The sequence below is a fragment of the Nicotiana tomentosiformis genome, chromosome 2 (genome assembly GCF_000390325.3).
Source record: "Nicotiana tomentosiformis chromosome 2, ASM39032v3, whole genome shotgun sequence".
Lineage (NCBI taxonomy): Eukaryota > Viridiplantae > Streptophyta > Magnoliopsida > Solanales > Solanaceae > Nicotiana > Nicotiana tomentosiformis.
In genome coordinates this window covers 85,995,192-86,019,884 of record NC_090813.1, presented here as the reverse complement: position 1 = coordinate 86,019,884, position 24,693 = coordinate 85,995,192, and the positions used below count along the sequence as shown (strand labels likewise).

At 37.3% G+C, this 24,693-nt stretch overlaps 2 protein-coding genes across 3 annotated transcripts; one reads left to right on the top strand and one right to left on the bottom strand.

Annotated features, from left to right (window-relative positions):
- Positions 1–4,551: 4,551 nt before the first annotated feature.
- LOC104106708 (uncharacterized) lies at positions 4,552–9,638 on the top strand. Of its 2 annotated transcripts, XM_009615313.4 has the most exons (12): positions 4,552–4,855; positions 4,967–5,051; positions 5,568–5,640; positions 6,018–6,101; positions 6,188–6,304; positions 6,625–7,047; positions 7,206–7,600; positions 7,687–7,786; positions 7,890–7,949; positions 8,026–8,112; positions 8,452–8,580; positions 9,054–9,638. In XM_009615313.4, exons 2-12 carry the CDS (start codon positions 4,969–4,971, stop codon positions 9,354–9,356), a joined length of 1,854 nt encoding a protein of 617 aa, XP_009613608.1. In that variant the 5' UTR covers positions 4,552–4,855; positions 4,967–4,968; the 3' UTR covers positions 9,357–9,638. The 2 variants fall into 2 exon arrangements, with proteins under 2 accessions (XP_009613608.1, XP_070051780.1); XM_070195679.1 differs by lacking the exon at positions 5,568–5,640 and having other exon boundaries at positions 4,838–4,855.
- Positions 9,639–9,809: 171 nt separating this feature from the next.
- LOC104106707 (STS14 protein-like) lies at positions 9,810–10,313 on the bottom strand. Its single transcript, XM_018774318.3, has one exon. It carries the CDS (start codon positions 10,311–10,313, stop codon positions 9,810–9,812), a length of 504 nt encoding a protein of 167 aa, XP_018629834.1.
- Between the last annotated feature and the right edge of the window lie 14,380 nt (positions 10,314–24,693).

Here is a 24,693-nt window from a genome sequence, read left to right as displayed (position 1 = left end):
ACCAATTAAACCACTCTTTAATTGTCAGCTTCAAAGTTTATAAAATAAATAAAGATGGCACAGTCGCCTATATCCTAATATATGAAATGAAACCAAAGATCGAAATAATTCATGATGTGAGAAAATATAACTATCTCTATCATATCGGAACGATCCAAGGAAACAGGTCAAAATTTTTAAGGAGGTGGTGCAATGTGCATAGCTTGGGGGGCAAAAAGTATAGTGGCCGTTGGGCAGTGGAATAGTGTAGCAGCAGTGATGTTACTAGTGGCCAATGACTACAGATAACAAGAAACGCAGCAGCTAGAGAGCCACATTGTGTTTCATGAGTCAGGAGCGTGTGCGAGAGACAGACCAATGACAAATTTTTAGGATCTAGATGGCGTTAGTCTGCAATGCATATCTAATTCTATCTGCGACTATTTTTCGTACATATATATAATTATTGAGTTCTATCAAATTGGTAACTATATCTTTAGGAGTTGTTTCGAAAACAAGTTATGCTGGGATTAGGTATCATGAGATTAGTTATACGAGATTCATTATCCTGATATTATTTTCTTATTGATTGTTTGATATGTTGTATTAATTTTGGGATTGTCGATTTTTTTGTTTTATCCCAGGATAACTTAACATGTACTATTTCACCATGTGGCAGTATCCCAGTACTACTTTTAATCCAAAAATAACTTATCTTAGATTTAATAACCAACCAAAAAATAAGTCGATACTAAATTTTTATTTCAAAATTATTTTTATTTATCCACGGTACGAAACCCTAGTATATCATTTACATATTGTGGGGACAGCCATGGGAGAAAGAGATGCCTTTTATGCATCCTTATATCATTGGCATTGACTCCCTTGTCCAAATCCCTTTGGAAAGTTCCCTTTTTAATGTCTTTTTATGGGGATTCTAACACCTTTCTTCCCCTCGTCTCAGCCCCACCATCCAACAAAAAGCCTTATTATTTTCTCTCCATGTCGGAGCCTTTTAATGTCAAGTTTATTAACAATGTCTTTGTTTGCTGACTCTATGCCAGAAGCTCAGGCCTTAGCTCGTGAGATATTCACATCATGATTCATAAGTAACAACTGATCAATCAAGAAAAAGAAGTGAAAACAAGAATCTGATTCATTTTTTTGGGGATTCTAATAGATTCATTTCTGTTTTTGAATACAAATGAGTACAATATGGGCACAACAAAATTAAAGAACCGTGACTGTTTCCTCTATTTTCAAAAATCGATTGTACTCTTCTCAGTAATCATAAATGACTTTTGGCACATATTATTGCTTTACGGACAGTCTTTCTGCATTGAAACTTAGAAAGAGCTAGCTACTGGTACGTCGATAAACTTGAAACAGTGTTTCACACTAATATTTTCAACTTACTTAATTAGTTACTCCCACTTTTTCAGATTAGATGAGGTAATTTCCTTTTTAGTCTATTCCAAAATAAATGACACATATCTAAATTTGAAAATAATTCAAATTTAAACTCTTCATTTTACCCATTTTACCCTTAATGAGAAGCTTTTATAACCACACAAATGTCATGGCCCCACAAAACTTTTACCCCTTAACCTTTTAAGACCACAAGTTTCAAAAGTCTTCTTCTTTTCTCTTAAACTCCGTGTCGAGTTAAACTACTTCGTCTAAATTGAAACGAGGGAGTAATAGTTTGTAAATTAATTTTCAACTTCTTAATTTAAACTTCTGGGCGTGTACATAATAAGTACAAGCAATTGGTTAACATTGATGGCGACAAGAAAATTAAACTTATATTACACGATCTTCTATTATGTGGAGTCAGTAACTACGTTTAATCAAGTTAAAAAAAGGGCCCTTTAATCAAGTTAGTACTTTCTTTTGAATTTTACCTCTGATTTGTCTTATTCCACCATTTAGATTGAATTTCGCGAAGAACACAAAACTATTGATTCTGTGTTTGATTTTCCGAAACTGTTAATTTCAGCAACTGTTTGCTTACTTCTGGAATATTGCTACAGAAGCAATGAAACAATCCAGATTTTTTGTTAGTTTAATCTTTGTTTGGCCATTTCAACTAGAATTGTGCTGATGAGAGTTTCTTGAGAGAGGTTATTTGCGGATCCAGGATTTAGATTATGTGGTTTTCAACTTTAAGGCTTTTAGCATTGAACCCGTTGTATTTTTAAAGTTATAGGTTCAGACCTATTATTTGTTATAATTTTTATGAATTTTTACACATAAAATTATGCTCCGCGACGAAAATAGTGGATTAAGATGAATCAGTGACCATGCTCTAAATCCGCCCCGCCAGAGGTACAAAGGTTTCAAAAATCAGATATTCAATGAAATTAAATCAAGGAGATACAGGGGAATCTAACCTATTTTTATTTTTTAATTCCTAAGATACCAACTACTTTTTCAAGAAAATCTCAGTAGCTTGAATCTCTGTGCACCTACTAAGAAAATTACTAGCAAAATATACTAGGCATGTCTGTGTTTTTTTGTAATCCACAATTTACAGAATATCAATAAAACAGCTCAACTATTCATGGAACCACAAGGCCTTTCTGTCAGATTCATTTGAAAATAGATGCTTCACTTGCTCCACTAAATCATACTATTTCTTTATGTTATAATACACTTTTTAACTATCTTCTGCCTACCACATTGGGAGATGCCCAATCCGAATCAGTTCATATAAAAATGGACAATAAGATAAAATAGAAGTTTCAGTTTTTCTTTCCTTCTCTTTTTCTTTTTTGTTTTTGTTTTTAACTCATTACTTGGAAGTAGGACCACATGTTTCCATTTTCTGGTGTTGCTCTTAAACAGTTAACTGTATGATAATAGTGGACTTCATTAAATTTATCATCTCAGTCCAAAGATCAAAACTTTGATCTACACAGGCAAATACAACTCCATTTCATTTTTGTATTTGAAGCTAATTATTTCTCAAGATCAGTAAAAATCAAGAAAGTTGAAAGGAAAATGTAAGTGGCATTATTGGACAGTAAGAAATCACTATCTTCTCTGCTACTGTATTATTCATTGCTTCCGTTGTAAACTTTTTGGTTTCTTTCTGCAAAAAGTAAAGAATCATATGGAGCAATTTATTTCTGGAGAACTGTTCCTTTGTTGCTCTTCACAAGTAGCTAAATAAGAAAGAAGCTTTTCTAATGAGTAGTTGAACATCACGACAAAAACCAAAGGCCTGACTGATAACTACATTTAGCGAATAGTATACCTCTTTTTCTTTTGTCTCCTTCTTGGAAAAGGTCAAGTGTTAAGGTCCCTCTATAAGAATAAGTATTTTATTTTCAGGATTCTATTGACAAACGTTAGTCTCTTTGGTACTCAAGGACAATTAGGTATCTTTTTTGCCATCTCTTAATTAGACTTTAATAAAAAGAAGATTTAGACAAAAGGAACCCCACAAAACTTCATTTCCTTTCAAGCATCCAATGTTCCCTTTAACCCCTTCCTTTTCTTCTCTTTTGAGGTGTGGCACTACTTTTTTTTCTTTTAACCTTACATATGTTAAAAACCTTAATTTCACATATAGACAGGGTACCTTTCGATTACTGGCCCTTTTTTGTTATACTTGGTTAGGCACATTTAAAGACCCCCTCATGTAAAGTTAATGAATTTGGTACTTCAAGAAAAGTGCTGCTTGAAAATGGAAAAAGATTTATGATTTCCACAATAGCTTTAGAAAAGTAACAGTAAATTTCAAACACAAATATTTCTTTAAGAAAGCATAATCCCCCCCCCCCCCCCCCCAAAAAAAAAGCTATAATTGTGGGAATTGTTTTTTCTCTCCTCATGAAATTGGTTATTATAGTGTAGTTGCTCACATTAGCCATGATGGAGCATATAATAATAATGACAATATCATAAATACATGCATATACATGTGCGCATAGTTTTATAGTATATGAGTGGTTGAATTCATACGAAATACCTTATTAAGTGTGCCCTAGGTCCTACAATTTTCTAGTATACAACCTTTTTTGTTGACCTCAAAATCAATCTTTGAAAGGATCAATTTTCCATCAAAAAGGCTTGTGTAGAAAATACGTTATAACCTATGACCTATGGTCTATGGATTTGTAAGATAGCCAAACAAAAAATATACTGTAGTGTTTAAACTTGGGGACTAAGAGGTATACATAAGAGTGGGCACAAAGGTGTGGGACAAAGGGGTGGAAGGGCCGGTCAACAACTCCCACTAGCTTACCAACAAGTAGTGAAACGAATGTGGAAAAATGGGTTGTCAATACTTGTAATATTAATCCATTTTAGTTTGTTAATAATCTGTTTTAAGTTTTAGTTAAAGCCCTTTAAGCCAGCATTTTTATTCCTCCCTCCAATCCCTGACCTTTTGTGAACTCCTCTTTCTAGTCAAGTAAATATACCTACTTTTAGATACCTTTGACATTTTAGAGCTTTAGTAGGAAGTCACTCTTGTCACTCTTTTACTCTTTTTTCAGTAGAAAAAAGCTCCCTTCACCTTCCCCTTCATTGCACAAAAGCTATATTGGGAATGTGGGAATAACAGATTTTTGGAGCAAAAGAGAGCATCTGTTACCTGTTACTTTCAACTCCCGGTCAAAAGGGCTGCTTTTTGTCTTGGCCATTTCTTTTTTGTGTATAAACGAGCTATTCTGATTTTCACGCTGTTGAGCGCCAGTTAGTTCTTGAGTGTGGTGGCTTGAATTTCTGCAAATGCAAGGAGAAAAATTGAGTTTTTGATTCCAAGCTGAGATGTTTTAGGCCTATTTGGGGTCTTTATGCCTGTGGGTCTATTTCCATCTTCCAAAAATCTGATTTTTGATAGTTAGCTGTATTGAAGTATGCAATGGTAAGTGTTCTGTGATCCATTTTTTGCTGTTCCTTTTACGCATTGGCCAAGAAAATTAGTTTCTTGATGGCTAAATGGGGAAACTTTTCATTGTCATTGAGTGGGCTGCAGATATGGATTTTGAAGGGTTTAGTACCAGTACCAGTAAATTGCCTGGAAATAGAGTGACATCTTCTATACACACGCGTTCCAAGAGGTAGCCTTTGGATTTCTTCTTGTTTTATAATTTCTCATTTTTCTCTTTCTTACTTCACTGTATTAGAGGTCTGCTTAACTGGAAAATTTGCTTATTGGGTATGTTCCCCAAGGTAGATAATACTTGGTGTTTTGTACAAAGAAACATCTCTAGATCACATCTGTGCAACTATGTGTTTGCTTGATAAACTGGCCCTTCTTGCAATTTTCTTGGTACCATTGTGGGCTTAGCATTACTGCAAAATTAGGAAGCTTTTGTAGGAAGATTGGGAAAGGGGAAAGGGTTTTTTGTATGATATGGACTATTGAATCTAGCATCCAAGTTTCTGAACTACCATTCCATTTTCTTCTGTTCTCAAATCCTACTTCTTTAGTTCTGCATAAAGCATGTTTGCTTATTTTAGAAGTCTCTGGTGTAGTCCGGATATGCCCCGTGGCTAAATCTTTCCTATACGTGGTTTCTTGAGTGTTGTCTACAGCTTTATTCAATCTTGTTATGTGGTTTCTGTAATGACAGCTTCCCGGATAAACGAGGACCCAAGGAGGACATCGTGGATCCTTCTGTAGAGGCCGCTAATCGATTGAAGTTGGTAAGGAAACTTCCATCTTGTCTTCTGATATTTAGAAGCTCTCAAGCTATACTGTGAGTGAAATTCTGCAATGTCAAAATGTTGGAAAAGGAAAGTAAAAGTAAAAGTTAAAAAAAAAAAAAAAAAGGAATGGAACTCCCAACATCATGCTGTCATGATCTTCTACCTTGCTTCCTGTATTCCTGTCCTTCTCTGCTTTAAAATCCATTTCTCACTTTCTGTGTACTTGACCAAGGAAATGCTGAGACTGGATTCTTTTTTTCTGATATCTCTATGATTCGATTTATTAATTCTCTCTTCTGCAAACAGAAAGAAATAAGTACAACTCCTCGAGGTACCCAGCTTTTTCAACTAACAATCATTTTATATTTCACTAGGATATGAGGCACGCGAATGACAGTAATGTGAGCGAGAAGAAACAATCATCCACGGCTGAAGTTCAGAGTTCTCTGAGGCAAGAGGTAGCCTAACATAGATGATATATCTTTTCAGACAGTTGAATTGACTAGATTGTTAATGTAATGGTCAAAACCATATCTCACTGCAGATAATGCAGCTGGAGAGAAGATTACATGACCAAGTTGCAGTTCGATGTGCTCTTGAGAAAGCATTAGGGTATAAAACTTCTTCTCAAGATGTCAATGAAGTGACCTCAATGCCTAAGGTACCTCCTCCTGCTCCTTGTAGTCGTAAAATGAACTATATAATATGCTATATATTTGAGGTAATTCCAATTTGAAGAGCTGGATTTCAGATATGTGAGATGCACATATTATTAGCTTTAGATATACTGTCAGAGTGTTTGCAAAATTTGGGGATTTCACACATTTATAACTCTCTGTGAAGCCGGTTTCGTAGTTTAAGGTTCAAATAGTCTATTGTGGTTGGCTCATGGTGGTTGTTGGACACTTTTCTTATATATTAAATGACCCATTACCCTTATCTCTGTCAAATGCTGATTGTACTCTTGTCAATTGATTTCAGCCAGCCACAGAACTGATTAGAGATATTGCAGTACTAGAGTTGGAAGTTGGGCATCTGGAACAGTATCTTCTCTCACTATACAGGAAAGCATTTGATCAACAAATCTCATCTTTGTCTCCTCCCACAAAAGATGTTAAACTAAAATCTCCTATAAGTACGCCAAGAAGGCGTCTTGAATTCTCCAATTCTGATGTGATGTTGAGAAGGGAAAACTCTTCATCTCGAGTTAATAGTCAAACAGAATTAAATCCACGGAAAGAAACTAATAGCATGGCAGAAGACAAAATTAATGAGTCTGGAGTTAATAGAAGCCGTTCTTCGTTATCTCAGCGTTCAGCTCAGTCGAGCAGATCTTCTCCACCAGAGGAGACACTGGGCAAAGCTTTGCGTGCTTGTCATTCTCAACCTTTATCTATGATGGAGGTAATTTACCTGAGGAAGACAAATTCTTGTTGCACTCTCTGAAATTTGAGGGAAGGAGTGATTTTGTATTAAATGTCTTAGAAATGTGGAGTGGTTTTTTCTGTACAGAACGATAAATTTTTTAAAAAATTGAGTCTTTTCTTATGCCTTCTTTGCAGTATGCGCAGAATACTTCTTCAAATGTAATCAGTTTGGCGGAGCATCTTGGCACCCGTATCTCTGATCACGTTCCAGAGACACCAAATAAGCTGTCTGAGGATATGATAAAGTGCATGTGCACCATATATTGCAAGCTTGCTGATCCTCCACTGACAAATCCTGGTCTTTCATCGCCAACCTCATCTTTGTCTTCCATAAGTGCATTTTCTCCAAAAGACATATGGAGTCCAGGATTTAGGAATGATTCATCTTTTGATGTTCGGCTGGACAATCCTTTTCATGTGGAAGGGTTGAAGGAATTCAGTGGACCTTACAGCACTATGGTTGAAGTACAGTGTGTATATAGAGATACTCAAAAATTGGGGGATATTGAACCGATGTTACAGAATTTCAGGTGAGTACAGTTGATACTCAGGCACCTCATGGCACGACTTTAGCCTTTATTATTGTAATAACACTCATTGAAGTGTCATATTGCAGGTCACTTATTTCTCGCTTAGAACAAATAGATCCACGAAAATTGACTCACGAAGAGAAGCTAGCATTCTGGATTAACGTGCATAATGCATTGGTGATGCATGTAAGATTCCTCGTTGATTAGAGTATCAGCATTATAGTTTTGGAAATCATTGAAGTCAATATCTACTTTTAGCTGATGGTGGAGTTTTACTATTTCTGTGTAGGCATTTTTAGCTTACGGTATTCCCCAAAACAATGTGAAGAGAATATATCTACTCTTGAAGGTTAGCAAACATAACTTATTTATTTGGCTAAGAATTGCTTGGTGGAGATGTTGTCTAACCTTATTGCTTAATCCAGGCTGCCTATAATGTTGGAGGTCATGTAGTAAGTGCCGATGTGATACAGAACTCTATCCTGGGATGTCGAATGTCCAGACCAGGACAGGTACACCTCATGAACTTTTTTCTTGTTACATATCCATTCTCAGGTTAGATTACATGTGCAACGGTTATGTTCTAAGCTGCACAATCAATTAACTACACCTCAAAACATTGACTCTCCTTGAAGTATATCCCAAGAGCATTTAGTATCTTTCTTTCCTTTTTTTTTCTGATGAAGTTAGGGCATCTTTCTTTCCTTCTTGCAGTCAAAATGTCTGTACTCATTCAAAAATAATTGAATAATACTCCAGCTTAGTGATTTTTGTTCTTGGAACATCTCTAGTTCTACTGGTGTTGTAGGATTTGATACTTGAAATGCTGATAAAGTTCTCTATCAATGCAGTGGCTTCGCTTGTTACTTTCTTCTAAAGGAAAATTCAAGGCGGGGGATGAAAGACAAACATACGCTATTGAACATCCAGAACCCCTACTGCATTTTTCACTATGCTCTGGCAACCACTCAGATCCCGCGGTATTGGCCATAATATATTCTTCTTGTTATCTTCTCCATGAGCATTTGAGTAAACAACTGTTTTTGCTCATCACAAAGCTAGAAATAGGCATCAACTTCCATCTTAAAACTAATTTAAGATCTGTGGACATCTATTCACTGGTCATGAAAATAGCAGTTGATCTCTGCTATGCAAATCCAGTTACACGTTTGAAAAAAGTTAGAATTAGTGGTGACGTGGAGGCCAATTTGCATAATCAAGTTCTTTCCGAACTTCAGGATCTTGTCATTTCAATGATGCCAGCCTCCTTGGCATCTATAAAATTGGATCTGGACTAAAAAGTCTCTAGAGACTAGTTTCATTCTTTTCTTCTGCACTTAATGATTGAAAAGAAGAAAAAGATGACAATATTTTGTAATCATTTGAGAACAAAATTTGATGACTAACGATTAAGTTTGTTTGTCTAACGGGGGAGTCAAATGTTTGTTGTCAGGTTCGAGTCTATACACCCAAGAGAGTATTTCAGGAGCTGGAAGTCGCAAAAGAAGAATATATCAGGGCTACCTTCGGTGTGAGGAAGGATCAGAAAATTGTTTTGCCAAAAGTAGTGGAGTCCTTTGCTAAGGATTCTAGCTTATGTCCTGCCGGTGTGATGGAGATGGTCCAGCAATCTTTACCGGATTCTCTTAGAAAGAGCATTAAGAAGATTCCACAGGGGAAGGGCCGCAAGAACATTGAATGGGCTCCACATAATTTCTCTTTCCGGTATCTGATAATGAAGGACCTGGTGAAATGACTACTTTGATGGTATGCTTAAGCTTAATTGAAGGATCCGGTTGTTTATTTCTTTTGTCTTTGAAAGGGGTCTCAATTTTTTTTCTTTCATCCCTTCTGTATAAATGAATGGTAGTTTGTGTTAGAATGGAGGATGATCAAAGTTCCTATAATTTTGTGTCTTTGTGGAAGTGCCCTCCATTCTTTGGCTATTGCTACTAGAGCAAAGCTTAGTTTGTGTGTAAGAACCAGCAATTTTGAGTTGCAGTCTCGTACATAAATCTAATTCATATTCATTGCTCAACTATCGCTGGAGTTTTAAAGTAATTATGTTTGTTTTGCGCAAAAAAGACAGAAAGCATATGTTAAATAAAAAGCAATAGTTTTGGATTCTGCATAAAATTGTAGATTAGAAAAGTGGATAGATTAGTAAGGTTTCTCTCCAATTACCCAGGTGGATTATAGAAACATATGGTTAGAATAGTGTGGTTGTTGGAGCAAGTAGCTTGAGCACAACCAAACCAAGTTCCAGCGAGTTTTTCCAGACCACTTGGGTGTAAGAGAAGCATTCGTGGCCCAGTATGCAAGAGTTGTTAGCATAATTGTAAAACTTCTTTTCAGCAACCCAGATATCCACAGCTACTTGTGGTGGTATTGCAATCAATCCTCTAAACAGGAGTTGAAGTTGGCCATAGTTGATGCTGCTTAAGTTTGCAAAGCTGCAGCTACGCTTGTCCCTCTGATAGCGCGTAATAATGCTGGTGGCATTGGCGAGCATGATGCTCCATTTCAGAGGGCCAACTCCGACCTCAGCTCTTACCTTGTTGTGCGCATCTAAGAACTCTTGGGCGGCACTGGATGGGGCAGCGGGAGTTGTGCCACCTGCAATTGGTGGTGCAACGCTCTGCCCTGACCCGTGATGTTCAGAGACAGCAATGAGTGATTGGAAGAGTAATGTGAGTAAGAAGAGCTTGGTCATTGTGTTTCTACTTTGAACACGGGATAGTCAGTGAGCTGCTTTATATAAGTACAATGTCACTAGTTAGTTACACATATTTACATCACCATTTACTAAAAAATACTTTCATTTTCCTTTTCTACGGTCAATCATACCAATTGAATATTTAACTTGATAATGATTTTCCAAGAGTATATAAGGAGATAAATAGTGCATTCCTTAGCTAATGCGGGACACTAACACCGCCCACGCTCACGCCTAGAAACTGGAGCATAGAGTTGATTGCGACACTCTAACACCACACACGCTAGGCCTGACAACTAGAACATGCGTAACATAACATGGGGGGAAATACAAGAATAGAGATGAGTTTGACTATGATACCAAGTAAATATTAATTTTGATCCTAACTATACCTTAAAAACTAGCTTATGAGGTAAGTGTTGTCCAAGATGAGACGGCAGTTCATTCCCTCAACCAATATGGAACCATCTACCAGCTCAATAACTAAAGTAACTCTTTCTTGTCTGCAAAATACCAATTAACTCATTTCAGTTGTATGTATTTTTGTGCGTAACTACCTGCTGATATGCTAACTTGTTACGCGCTGTGAATAGAATAGAAGAAACACAAAGAGAAATGACATTGCTTCTGTTAACGGAGGGGTGAAATCAACTCAGCCATGTGACATGCTTCTCTTATTAACCATCCGTTCAGCACACCAAACTAGACAACATATCTGAATACCTGAAATCATTTGATGGCGAAAAGAAGTTGTCCCCTATTTTTAGTATGGTTGGCCAAGTTTTTCCAATCCTAAAAAAAAGTACTTTCTTTTTCAAAGTTGAAATGTTTGGTCAAACTTTTGGAAGAAAAAAAAGTATTTTTGAGGAGAATCAAAAAAAAATAGTTTCTTTCCAAAAGAATTTTTTTGAGAAGTACTTTTGAGGAAAATACTCTTAGAAGCAGTTTTTAAAAGTTTGGCCAAACACTAATTGTTGCTCAGAAGTGCTTTTGAAATTAACTAGCCAAACATAAACTGCTTCTACCAAGAGTACTTTTAAGAAAAAGCACTTCTCAAAATAAGCTGATTTTTACAGATTGGCCAAACGGGCTATTATTCTCATGCCCATGCTGCTTATTTACTACTAGGGTGTTCACGTGAACGAAAAAGCAAACCAAACCAAAAACTGATTCAAACCCAAGAAAAAAATCGACTTTTTTTGGTTTGATTTAATCTTAATTTTTAATTTTAAAAACCGACAATATTTGGTTTGGTTTAGATTTTAAGAAAAACTAACCAAAAAAATCGAATCAAACCGATTATAAAAATACCTATTTAAAATTATAGTTACACACATATGTATACACTTCTATATAAAATTCATAAAATCTTACAGTACATATTAATCTTTTACACAATTGGTTTGTAATCTAGTTCTTTGCCTTTATAGTAATTTAGTTCTTTGCCTTTACTTTCTAGTTTGATTTGTAGTTTTTATTTTGTTAAGTTCAATAATCTATTTCATGTTAAAAATAACTTGTCATTAATTGAGTGCTTAAATTATTCATCACTATTTTGTTCAATTATCATCAAAATATATTGGTAAATGACAACTATTCATAAAGAGTAATTGACTTGGAAGTGTTATGCTAGAATATAGTCGGTAGAACATGTGCATGACGTATAGTGTATTTCACATATTTATAGAAAACCCAACAAAAAAAAAAAAAAAAAAGCTAACAAAATCGATAAAAAATTAATTTAATTAGATTGGTTTGATTCCAATAATAGAAAAATAGAGACTTATTTGGTTTTTTTTTTATAAAAAAAAACAACCCAAACCGAATCATAAATACTACTCATTTAAAAAAAAAAAAAACCCAAACCGAATCATAAATACTTACTCATTTACTACTGGTCATCATTTAAAGAGAAACTCAAAGTCATCGAAACTTAGTGAAAATACAGAGGTTGGAGGAGATTTCTGAGACCCTTTGCATCTTAACGTGTTTGGATAAGAATATTGTTCTGTTTTTGTTTTGATTTAATTTCAATTTTATTCTTTTATGAGTGTTTATATTTGGTTTTGGAAGAATTCTCTGGGTTTTCTCGGAGATTTTCTTTTTTTCAAAATATAATTGTATTATGTTTTCCAACAAAACATGTTTGACCATTCGTGCTTCTGACTCAGCAAAAAATTACATAAATATAACACTTTTTTGGATGGTCTTTAATTTCTAATCCACGCTTTCTCCATCGGTCAAAAGTTAAAAATATTGTCCATGAGTCAAGTGAGGGCAATACGTATTAAGTTTAAAGTTTTGACCATGGGGCAAGCGAGGATATAAAATTTTAAATATCTACTTTAAGGGCTATTTGTGTACCTCATGCTCTCTTGTTACGTTGGACAATCCAATTCTTAAGGCCCAGCATTTAAGAAATAGACTTTGGGCCTAAACCAACAGTGGAAACACTGGTGCAATTGCTGCTGTTGTGTGGCTAGCTGATGAGAGAAGGGCAGAAGGCACAAGGCCAGAGCTTTTTTCACAGAACACAAGACTTGGAGCAAGATTGATTTTAACGGGAACATGAACAAGTTTAATTATAGGAAATTTTACTATACATCCTATTTATTATAAACCAAAATTATTTTAAAATATTATTTTCTATAACTACCTTTTATATTTTATAACAAAATAAGTATTTATGATATATATTATTATTGAGGTATGAAATACGCTATTTATGTTTTTCCTTTTTCTTTTTTTCAATTAACACACGATTCTCTCTCAGAATTTTTCTTCTTTCTCTCCCTATTTCTTCTCTCTCACTTCGAGCAAAATAGGCCAAATCTGTACCACTTCGTACATTCGGACTAGGTGTGGATATGTTAAATGAGTATTAATTTGATATTTTAGACATATGAAGTCCTATCGGGATGAGTGTGGGTGGAAATAGTTATTTTGGAATCAAAACGGAGAGTGAGGAGCATAAGATCCGATAAAATCGACTAAATTATGAAAAATCCGTCTTCCATCAATACTTCGCGCAAAATAGGTAAGGAATTTGGGAACACACAAAACACGAAAGTTGTAGCCCTTGGAAATATCTTTCTAACGATACATTGTGGATCCCGAACGGATCTCTGTGCAAAACGTTATGTGTGTTTTACTGGACAATACGCAGTATGTGCCCCTAGGTGCGCGCAAAGATGGTCCCATGCACGGCCGCACTCTTGTGGCACTGATACTGCCCTACTGCGCATCCAGGTGCATGGGAGCGCACCCGGGGGTCATTTTTAAAGTCCTACTTCGTCCCCCACATACCAAAACATAAAAACTTGCTCTAGAAAGGGAAGCTCTCAAGAACCTAACTTCCTCCAAGGTCCCTCCTCATCCAAGGTGAGTTCTAATAATGATTCTAAGTTGATTTCAACTCCCCAACACCTTATTAACATGGGTAAACCCTTCAAATCAATAGATATTCGATTGGGACATCAGTTTTGAGAGACGAAACCCTATAATTCGAATTCAAGAGGATTGAACGTCAAAACGGTAATATTTTCACCTTCTACTTGATTATAGTATTTGATTAATAATTATAGACTCTATGTTCATGAGATTAGAGTTTATGAGTTTGATAAAAAAGTATGAATGATGATAGGTTTGGGTTGTTGATTGTTAATTAGTTATTAAGAGTGTTGTTTATCTTATGGGTGATGAAGAATGGTATTGATTATAGCAAATTGAGATTTCAAAATTTATCTATGAGCAAGATAATGGGTTGTTGGGTGTAAAAACACCATTAATAAGGGCTATGAAGCTTTATGCCTATCAAGTGTTTGAGAAAATGCCTAAGTGACCTAAGCATGAGTATTATTGCTAATATGGAACCCTTTTGACTTGTATTGGTATAGATTAAAGTTGAAAGGGTTAGCAAATGATGTACTACGTTCAAGAGCAAGAAGTTAAGGTATGTGAGGCTAACTCTCTATATTTGGAAATATTAATGATTCTCCCTATACTACGTCTCTTATTCAATGTTACTAATGGCCTAAAAAATATAGTTAAGCTTAGTTCCTTGAATAGTCGTAGAACTTCTATTCTCTAGCTTTGTAATTCATTCATGACTTTCATTCCGAACGTTGTGAGCTCAGTGCGTAACCAATATAGACTTGTGATTGATTCTCATGAGTCTCTGTCAAGATTACTCAGCATGTTATAAATATTTGAAGCTTCAGTTATCATAATCAGTTCATGAATACTTGTTCAGTCTAGTCCAATTCAGAATTCCAGTATCATGTAACTCAATATTATTCAGTATTTCAGCATCATGTATTGCAGTATGATTCTCAATTCTTTATTTTAAATTCCTGAATGTTGAACACCTGTATTTGGGCCTGAGGCCTTAGTTTATGCTTTATATATATTTGGGCCTGATGCCGTAGTTTATGCTTTAAGCATGTTTGGGCCTGAGGTCGTAGCTTATGCTATATGCATTTTGGGGCCTAAGGCCGTAGTTATGTATACGTATACTTGGGCCTGAGACCGTAGCTTGTGCACATATATATTGGGTCCAAGGCCGTGATTTATTCAGATAAACAGGTTGTTCATCATTCAGAAGAGGAAGTATTCATATCCTTACTTCTTTTTTTTTTGTTCAGTTATCACAGTTATCATTTCAGTTTCAGTTTCAACAATTACCATTTCAGGTATCGATTATCAATTCTCAGTTATCATCTCAGTATCAGTTTCAACATTTATAGTTCTTTATTTTAGTTGCTTTACATACCAGTGCAATTCAAATATACTGATGTCCCTTTTTGCCCGGGGTCTGCATCTCACGATATAGATAATGATTTACAGGTCGACGATTCAGAGCGCTAGGATTCTCGTACCGGCTATTTGGTAAGCCCCAGTACTTTCGGGGCATTATCATTACCTTACACTCTTCAGTATTTTTAGATAGTTAGTGTTTTCAGTACTTCATTAGAGGCTTCATAGATTAGACTAACAATTAGACAGAGTCGCAGGCTTTTCATGTTAAGCAATGTTTGCTACAAATATGTTCCAGAATTGTATTAGGATTTTCGCTTTTTGATTTATATCATTTAGACTTTCAGTATATCAGCATGTGCTAGTTTATCTTCCACATTCAGTATGTTATGATATCACATGTTGATTCAGCTAGCCAGTTAGTTCGCTCGGTCACATGTAGTCAGGCACCGGGTGCCGTGTTACATCCAAGCCCAGGTTCGGGGCGTGACAGAATCATAGATACATGAAAGAGAAACAAATCATGAAAGAAAGGCTAAAAATCTCAAAATCAAAAACATGTAAGTAAGAGAGAAAAAAGGAAGAAACGGTCGAATTGGAAGTGTTGTAAATTGTAATGGAAGAGGTAGTGAAGCGATATAAGGAGTCTTGGCCGGAAAACGCCATCTCCGACAAACTTTCTTCTCTTCTTTTCTATTTAGTCACATACAATGACACAAATACATTGTATTTTATACAAATTCACCCAAACACATTGTATTTTTGTATAAATATATATTTTTTTGCATGTGTTTATGTATTTCGAAGGTCTATATTTTTTTAATACAGTTGAATACACCTGTATTCATGCATAATGTACATACAGTATGCATGAATACATGATATAAAAATTGAAATACACTTAATACAAACATTAAAATAGAACAGAATATAAACAGAGAATATATCACGATCCAAAATCTACTATAGATTGTAATGGCGCCTAACGCCGCTGTCAGGTAAGCCAACAATAATTTACTAAATTAATTACTCATTTCTATCACTTTTAAAATCATAATTTCCATTAATTAAATAGTATGAAATAGAATTTATAGGGTGAAACAATGTAAATTACGTGAACTACCATATTAAATATCCAGTAGGAACCCCCAAAATCCGGTGTCACAAGTGCATGAGCATCAACTAGGAAACAAAAATATGATAAATGCAACATCTTTCTGGAATACAAATTAGACAGAAGTATGTAAGTAACTTTGATGGAGACTCTGTATACTGCGGATTCGTAACATGGGATGCAGCTCACCGTAAGTCCCCGCAATTAGTAGCAAATGTTTATTTAAATCACATATGGGGTAAATTCCCTCTTGCAAGGTTAGACAAGAGACTTACCTCGCTCCGAAGTTCCATAGTCGGCTCAATTGCCACTCTAACACCACAAACCGATGTATGTCAATCTAAAGTTATGCAAATAATGTGCCAATAAATCAATATTTGTTCTAATACCCATAATTAATAATTTTAAACAATTTTCAACTCTGCTCGAAAAATCGATAAAATCCACCATCGTGCCCACGTGCCCGGATTTCGAATTTTTTCGGAGATAAACTTTACCCATAACACCACGAACTCAAATATATCATTTATTCCAAATTCTATGTCCAATTTCATGGTAAAAATCCAAAAATACCAATTTCTAGGTTTTTCTTCAAAATCTCAAATTCCAACCAATTTCCATATTTAAATTCATATATAAACCATGTATTTAACTTACAATAGGTGAGAATCACTTACCTCGTGTCACTTGATGAAAATCCCTCCTTGAAGCTCCCTAAGAATCGCCCCAACCAAATGGAAATGAGAGGAAATGGGCCAAAATCCCGTACTTAAGCAAACCTTTTGCCCAGCGATCACCGTACCTGCGGTCACTTGGCCGCTTCTGCGGTTCTGCATGTGCGGCCACAAATTCCTCTTCTGCGGTTTCTCCTAAGGGCTCTTGCCTCCGCATCTACGGATCAGGCTCCGTTTATGCGGAGTCGAACCTGCGATCAAAAATCCGCTTCTGCGGTCTCGCAGGTGCGGCCAAAACCTCGCACCTGCACCTCCAACCTAACTCCCCTCTAGCTGCTTCTGCGGTCCCCTTCCTTGTTTCTGCGAGGGCGCTTCTGCGATGAATTTTCCTCAGAAGCGGTTACACCAGCAACAGAAAATTCCAGCAACTTCAACAATGCTCCAATCGAACCGAACCCCATCCGAACTCACCCGAGCCATTCGGGGCCTTAACCAAATATACCAACACGTCCCAAAATACCACACGAACTTAGTCAAATTTTCAAATCACGTCAAATAATATCAAAATCATGAACCGCGCCTCGAATCAAACTTATAAACTTTCAAATTTTCACATTCTATATCTTATGCCGAAACGTATCAAATCAAGTCCGATTGACCTTAAATTTTGCACACAAGTCACAATTGACATTATAGACCTACTCCCACTTTCGGAATCAAAATCCGACCATGGTATCAAAAAGTCCACTATCGGTCAAACTTCCTAAAAATCATCAAATTTTTAACTTTCGCCAATTTACGTCGAAATGACTTATGGACCTCTAAATCAACATCCGGACACGCTCCTAAGACCAAAATTACCATACGAAACTATTTCCAGGCTCGGAATCCCAAACGGACATCGATAACATAAAAATCTACTTCAAGCCAAACTTAGAAAATTATTAAGCCTTCAAAATACTAACCTTTCGTGATAAGTGCTGAAATACTCCCAGACCACCCGATACTCGACCCGAATATACGCCCAAGTCCGAAATCATCATACGAACATATTGGAACCTTAAATTTTCGATTCTGAGGCCGTTTACTAAAAATCCAAACCTTAGTCAATTCTTCCAACTTAAAGCTTCTGAATTTATAATTTTCTTCCCGAATCAACTCCAAACCTCCCAAAATTCGATTCTGACCATGCGTACAAGTCATAATACCTGAAGTGAAGCTATTCCAGGCCTCAAACCGCCGAACAACGCGCTAGAGCTCAAAACGACCGGTCGAATCTTTATATTCTCCCCCACTTAAACATACGTTCGTCCTCGAACGTGCTAAGAGCTGCTCCGGAGTTGTCCAAAATTACTATTTAACACCTTGTGCACCTACCTATGCCATCACAATCCCAGTTTGGCACCTCAGCTCGAGCCGGACTGAAGGTCCTCTCTTTTATTCAATCAATAAGCCTTAGAACCAAATTCTAACCTCCGAATTTCTTTACAATACATGATTCTAACATACCAACACCGTATCAATCACTACACACTGTACTAAAACATAATTGTGCACCTGTGCTGAAATCACACCGTGCACCACATAAGTCGGTTGCCCATAGTAACATCCCCCAACCACAATAGCTGAAATTTTTACGAAGCCGATGCCCACAATACACCTCATAACACATATAAGCCCGATTTCAATCCTCCCGATACAGTCGTGACGAAAGAGATGTGGAAAACTCATAACCTCCTGCCGAATCAATGATTCATGAAGTCTCTCCTCCTGACAAGAACCATTACCTCATTCTGAAATGAATAACGATATTTTCTTTTTAATGTTCCTTATATAAACCTGATCATACTAACTTCAGGTCCAATAACCTCATCTCACCCAGTACAACTTGCTCTGGCAACAAGCCACCTCAGACTCTGCCAAAAGTCTCATATGATGCCCACAATATGCCAACAAGCTACTAACTCGAATATAACTCATAAGGAAGAACGATCTCTGACAGGGAATTACCCAGCCCGCGTAACGAATAAAACGGCCGAATAGGTGCTATGCACCTACCTCAGGGATGAAAACAAAGCACACAAAATAAGCATATGGAACCATGCTCAACATCTCACTGTTGCGGCGTGCAACCCGATCCAAATATTATATATCCGTGGCAGCGTGTCACCCGATCCGCACATAGCAATCAAGAAGAAAACACACGCATCAAGACATAATGCTTATACTTATAAAATGCCCGAATATCGACCACAGGAACGCCAATGCATAGTACAAATCCTGAGAAGGCGAATAGCGCCACACGCTACGAAACTCAAGCACAATTAAGGTGCGATAAATAACCTACATCTCGAGAGCTATCCTGCTCATATAACACCGCAAGCTACACGGGACCTCAACACATGTACGAATAATCAAGACATCTCACAACCCACGTGGCACAATATAGGCTACACGGAATAACTGACGGCGAAAATAACATCCAATGCCTGACGACTCCTTCGTAAGCAATGTTATGACGAATGAACACGTCCGACCTTACATAGAGCACACATTCATATTAGACCCACCAACGGACCTCAAATCGATTCTGATCATACCATACTGGGCTAACAACCTTTCAAGGATCCACATTGGCCCTATTCATGACACACACAAGCAGCCGTCCCAATCCGGAACAAACTCCCACATTAACAATAGTACCCAAAATCTCCATACTTGGTTTTAATCTTTAGCAATCAAGTGACTAACATAACACACTTATACAGATTTCCCCGTGGGGTACGCTCCCACAACCTTCTGCTCAGATAGAAAAGTTCGAACATCCATACCACCCATTGTTAAAATTCCGTAAATCAAATTAAGAATCTGCAATTCAATACACAAGGCCTCTTACACAGTACGTCGTCCTCAGGTCACACTAAAGAAAATGCCAGCTTACTCTGAACACCTGCTCATCCGAGCTCGTGACATTCTAATCAACACCGAAGCCCAACCTTGACCTTTAACTTCTAGTTCCCATGCCGCTCACTGCACCTATCATGTTTCTATGCGATAATACACGTATTCACCATAACCATTGAACTACTAGTGGAATAAGTCACTCCATTGGCTATAAACCTTTCACTTAGCTCATTTCCGAAGAACTAATGCAACACGCAACTGAATTCCCAAACCGCGGAGATATAACAACCTCAAGTCGTGATCTAAACTGCCATAACTTTTTCGGAATCCGTTTACACAACAAGACCGTTTGAATTAAATACCTCCCGAATCAATCAAGTTATGGTGGCTGTTAAGCCCACGAGTACAACCACAAACCATATGTATAACTTCACGCTGAAGGAACTGATCATTGCTACAATCATGTTGATTCAACGATTACTAATCGACCCAACTTCTTCAAACACTCTTGACTTGCCTTAGAAATACTAGTAGTTCCATTCAAACATAACAAACTAAATCCGCACTCATACCGAGTGAACGCATCACGAGATCACATTGTCTCAATACTTATAACTCATCTCATTCCTTCCTTATGCGCACAATGGCATTTCCAATTGGTATACATGTTCCGCAAGACCTCCTGCAAATACGAAGTTATTTCTTCCTTTCCTCCAATACCGCACCGCATACCCGATGATAACATAAAATACTCCAAGTCCCGTTCACAACCCCCTGCAGAAACTCGATCCTTAACCATACAACGGACCCGATAACCTTAGGTACTGGACTTAAATTCTCGAACTCACTGGACCATTGTTAAGAGTCACCCATTCTGACCCGGTCTCGAATATAACCAAACTTCATTGCTCTACAAGCACATGAATGCCCTCTCAAAGAAGAAACCAGCTGAATTATTTTCCTTGTACATTACACCCACAAGAAGTATAAACTCTGAGTCTTCCCAAAACTTGCACCCGAATCAATAAGACGAAGTTTGGCACACATTCATCAAGTTCCGTGCTCAAATTACTCCTGATATTTTCTTTTCTTGGTCATGAATAGTTCACCAATGCACCGATAGCCAGAACCTGCACAAGCAGACAACCACGCGATCAAATCGTAGATGGTGGGGCTCCCCCATTTAGTTTTAAGCTACCATTACATGATGTAGAGCCCGCAATGATTCCTCAATATCAATTACTGTGATCTCACACCTTTAACCCGCCAAATTTCTTGAAGTGTTTTGTTAAATCTCTTCATGAACATTCTGAGTCATCAGCCACGATCTCATATCCGACCTCTTTCCGCAACGTTGTATACGTCCGTTCCTTCCCCATTAATATCAACTAAGAGTTAAATAATATCATCCACACTCAAGTCATGTCGTATCTAAAATGATAATCAAATCTTCACACCCCTCTCCATTTCAAGCAACCCCCCTTCGGCCGCATTAAACCTTTCTCCGTACAGTAACCATCATCCCAAATAAGATACATAGACCAAATCGCCCTCCATTGCGATTTCCAAACCGTTCAACACTTTCTCAAGGTACGTGGCTATCCTACCACCGAATCCATATGCTACTCTGCCTCTCCCACTTCGGTCAAACCATCTCCTTTAAGAAACTTCCCGACTTCTTCTTCTCATACTTGACCTGCTAGTAAATTAACCATCGCAAGACACCTCCCACGTATCTTTCCTCATTCCTTATTTCCCAATTGTTGTATCAAATCGAAATCCATCTCTGTAGCACCTGAACTAACAAATTACTACCAATTCTAAGTCTGCTAGTAGATCATCTTCCTCTAGCCATCAACATTGGAATCATCCATTCGATCATGAACCGCTGCACACCGCTATTTCTGACAACCGCCCTTCAAGCACCATTTCACAACACCCTGCTCTGAAGGCAAAATCAAAGAAGATCATAACACCGGCAAGCCCTAATGTGTTCAAATAAAGACGACGACACCACATCACAAATGAGAATTCCACCACGCTCGAAAATACCAAGTCTCGTTACTTCATTGACCCAAGCCCAAACATCCATAGTCTGATTGCCTTTCCTTTGCTGGAATTAAACACCGAACCTCTAAATCATGTGCTGAGAAATCCTCATCTCAAGTCTTTCACTGCCTCGACACATAAACAAGCACCCTACAACTACACCAACACTATGCGATAACAACACATGAACATCATAACAATCTGTGCATAACCTCAAAACCATAGGAAATATAGATACTGAGTTGAAACACCATAACATCCTTCCGCAAGGCGACGATAGATAGCCTGCTTGAATACGTAGGGAAAACATCTTGCACCATGTTTACAGTACCACTACAACTCCTCAATGCCAATTGATAACTAGCGCTTCACGTCGCGTAAGAATGAGTAGGAAGGAAATAAAGACACAAGCCTCAATGGAATCAAACTGCACGATAAGGAATCAACAAGGGAAGTGCTCTTAACAGCCCTGTAGCCTCTCGAAGATAAGTACAGACGTCTCTGTACCGATCCACAAGACTCTACTAGACTTGCTCATGACTCGTGAGACCTACACGAACCTAGTGCTCTGATACCATGTTGTCATGACCCAAAATTCACTATAGATCATGACGGCGCCTAATGCCGCCGTCAGGCAAGCCAATAGTAATTTACTAAAATAATTACTCATTTCTATTACTTTTAAAATCATAATTTCCATTAATTAAATAGTATGAAATAGAATTTATATGGTGAAACAACATAAATTGCGTGAACTACCATACTAAACATCCAGTAGGAACCCCCAAAACCCGGTGTCACAAGTGCATGGGCATCAACTAGGAAAAAAATGATAAATGCAACATTTGTCTGGAATACAAATTAGACAGAAGTATATAAATAACTTTGATGGAGACTCTGTATGCTGCGGATTCGTAACATGGGATGCAGCTCACCGTAAGTCCCCGCAATTAGTAGCAAATATTTATTTAAATCGCCTATGGGATAAATTCCCCCTTATAAGGTTAGACAAGAGACTTACCTTGCTTTGAAGTTCCATAGCCGACTCCAATGCCACTCTGACACCACAAACCGATTCCTGTCGATCCCAAGCTTTGCAAACAATGTGCAAATAAATCAATATTTGTTCTAATACCCATAACTAATCAATTTAAATAATTTCCAATTCCGCTTGAAAAATCGATAAAATCCACCCTCGTGCCCACGTGCCCGGATTCCAAAATCTTTCGAAGATAAGCTTTATCCATAACACCATGAACTAAAATATATCATTTATTCCAAATTCTATGTCCAATTTCGTGGTAAAAATCCAAAAATATCAATTTCTAGGTTTTTCTTCAAAATCCCAAATTCCTACCAATTTCCTACCAATTTCCATATTTAAATCCATATATAAACCAAGTATTTAACTTACAATAGGTGGGAATCTCTTACCTCGTGTTACTTGATGAAAATCCCTCCTTGAAGCTCTCCAAGAATCGCCTCAACCAAGTGGAAATGAGAGCCAATGGGCCAAAATCCCGTACTTAAGCAAACCTTCTGCCCAGTGATCACCGTACCTGTGGTCACTTGGCCGCTTCTGCGGTTCCGCAGGTGTGGCCACAAATTCCGCTTATGCGGAGTCGCACCTACAATCAAAAATATGCTTCTGCGGTCTCGCAGGTACGGCCAAAACCTCGCAATTGCGCCTCTAACCCAGCTCCCCTCTAGCCGCTTCTGCGAGGCCACTTCTGCGATGAATCTTCCGCAGAAGCGGTTACACCAACAACACAAACTTCCAGCAACTTCAACAAGACTCCAATCGATCCGAACCCTGTCCGAACTCACCCGAGCCACTCGAGCCTTTACTAAATATACCAACACGTCCCAAAATACCACACAAACTTAGTCGAACCTTCAAATCACTTCAAATAACTTCAAAATCATGAACCGCGCCTCGAATCAAACTTATAAACTTTCAAATTTCCACATTCTATATCTTATGCCAAAACGTATCAAATCAAGTCTGATTGACCTCAAATTTTGCACACAAGTCATAGTTGATATTGTGGACGTACTCCTACTTCCGGAATCCGACCCCGATATCAAAAAGTCCATTATCGGTCAAGCTTCCCAAAAATCACCAAATTTCCAACTTTCGCCAATTGACATCGAAATGACCTAAGGACCTTCAAATCAACATCAGGATATGCTCCTAAGGCCAAAATTACCATACGGAACTATTCCCAGGCTTAAAATCCCAAACGGACATCGATAACATAAAAATTCACTTCAACACAAACTTAGAAAATTATTAAGCCTTTAAAATACTAACCTTTAGTGATAAGTGCCGAAATACTCCCGAGCTACCCGATACTCGACCCGAACATACGCCCAAGTCTGAAATCATCATACAAACCTATTGGAACCTTAAATTCCTGATTCTGAGGTCGTTTACTAAAAATCCAAACCTTAAAATCCAACTTAAAGCTTCTGAATTTAGAATTTTCTTCCCGAATCAGCTCCAAACCTCCCGAAATTCGATTCTGACCACGCATACAAGTCATAATACCTGAAGTGAAGCTACTCAAGGCCTCAAACTACCGAACGACGCGCTAGAGCTCAAAACGACCGTCGGGTCATGAGAAAATACATTTAATTTTAAAATATAATTAAATACAGTAAAATACACTGAATACAAATAAAAATACAGTAAATACAACCAATGAAATATACTGAATACATCAGTAATAACATGTATTAGGAATAACTAAAATACTGTTAATACAAATACATTTGAATACACTAAATATAAAATAGCGAATACAGTAAATACATACATTGAATCTAATGAATGCAATAGTAAAAAATATATTGAAACACACTAAATACAAAAGTTATA

Bases quoted from the DNA above. Each gene is read 5' to 3' on its own strand.
- LOC104106708 (XM_009615313.4), top strand. From the start codon at position 4,969: ATGGATTTTGAAGGGTTTAGTACCAGTACCAGTAAATTGCCTGGAAAT. The intron at 6,305-6,624 runs GTACCTCCTCCT...AATTGATTTCAG, and splicing joins AAGTGACCTCAATGCCTAAG to CCAGCCACAGAACTGATTAG. The intron at 7,601-7,686 runs GTGAGTACAGTT...GTCATATTGCAG, and splicing joins CCGATGTTACAGAATTTCAG to GTCACTTATTTCTCGCTTAG.
- LOC104106707 (XM_018774318.3), bottom strand. From the start codon at position 10,313: ATGACCAAGCTCTTCTTACTCACATTACTCTTCCAATCACTCATTGCT.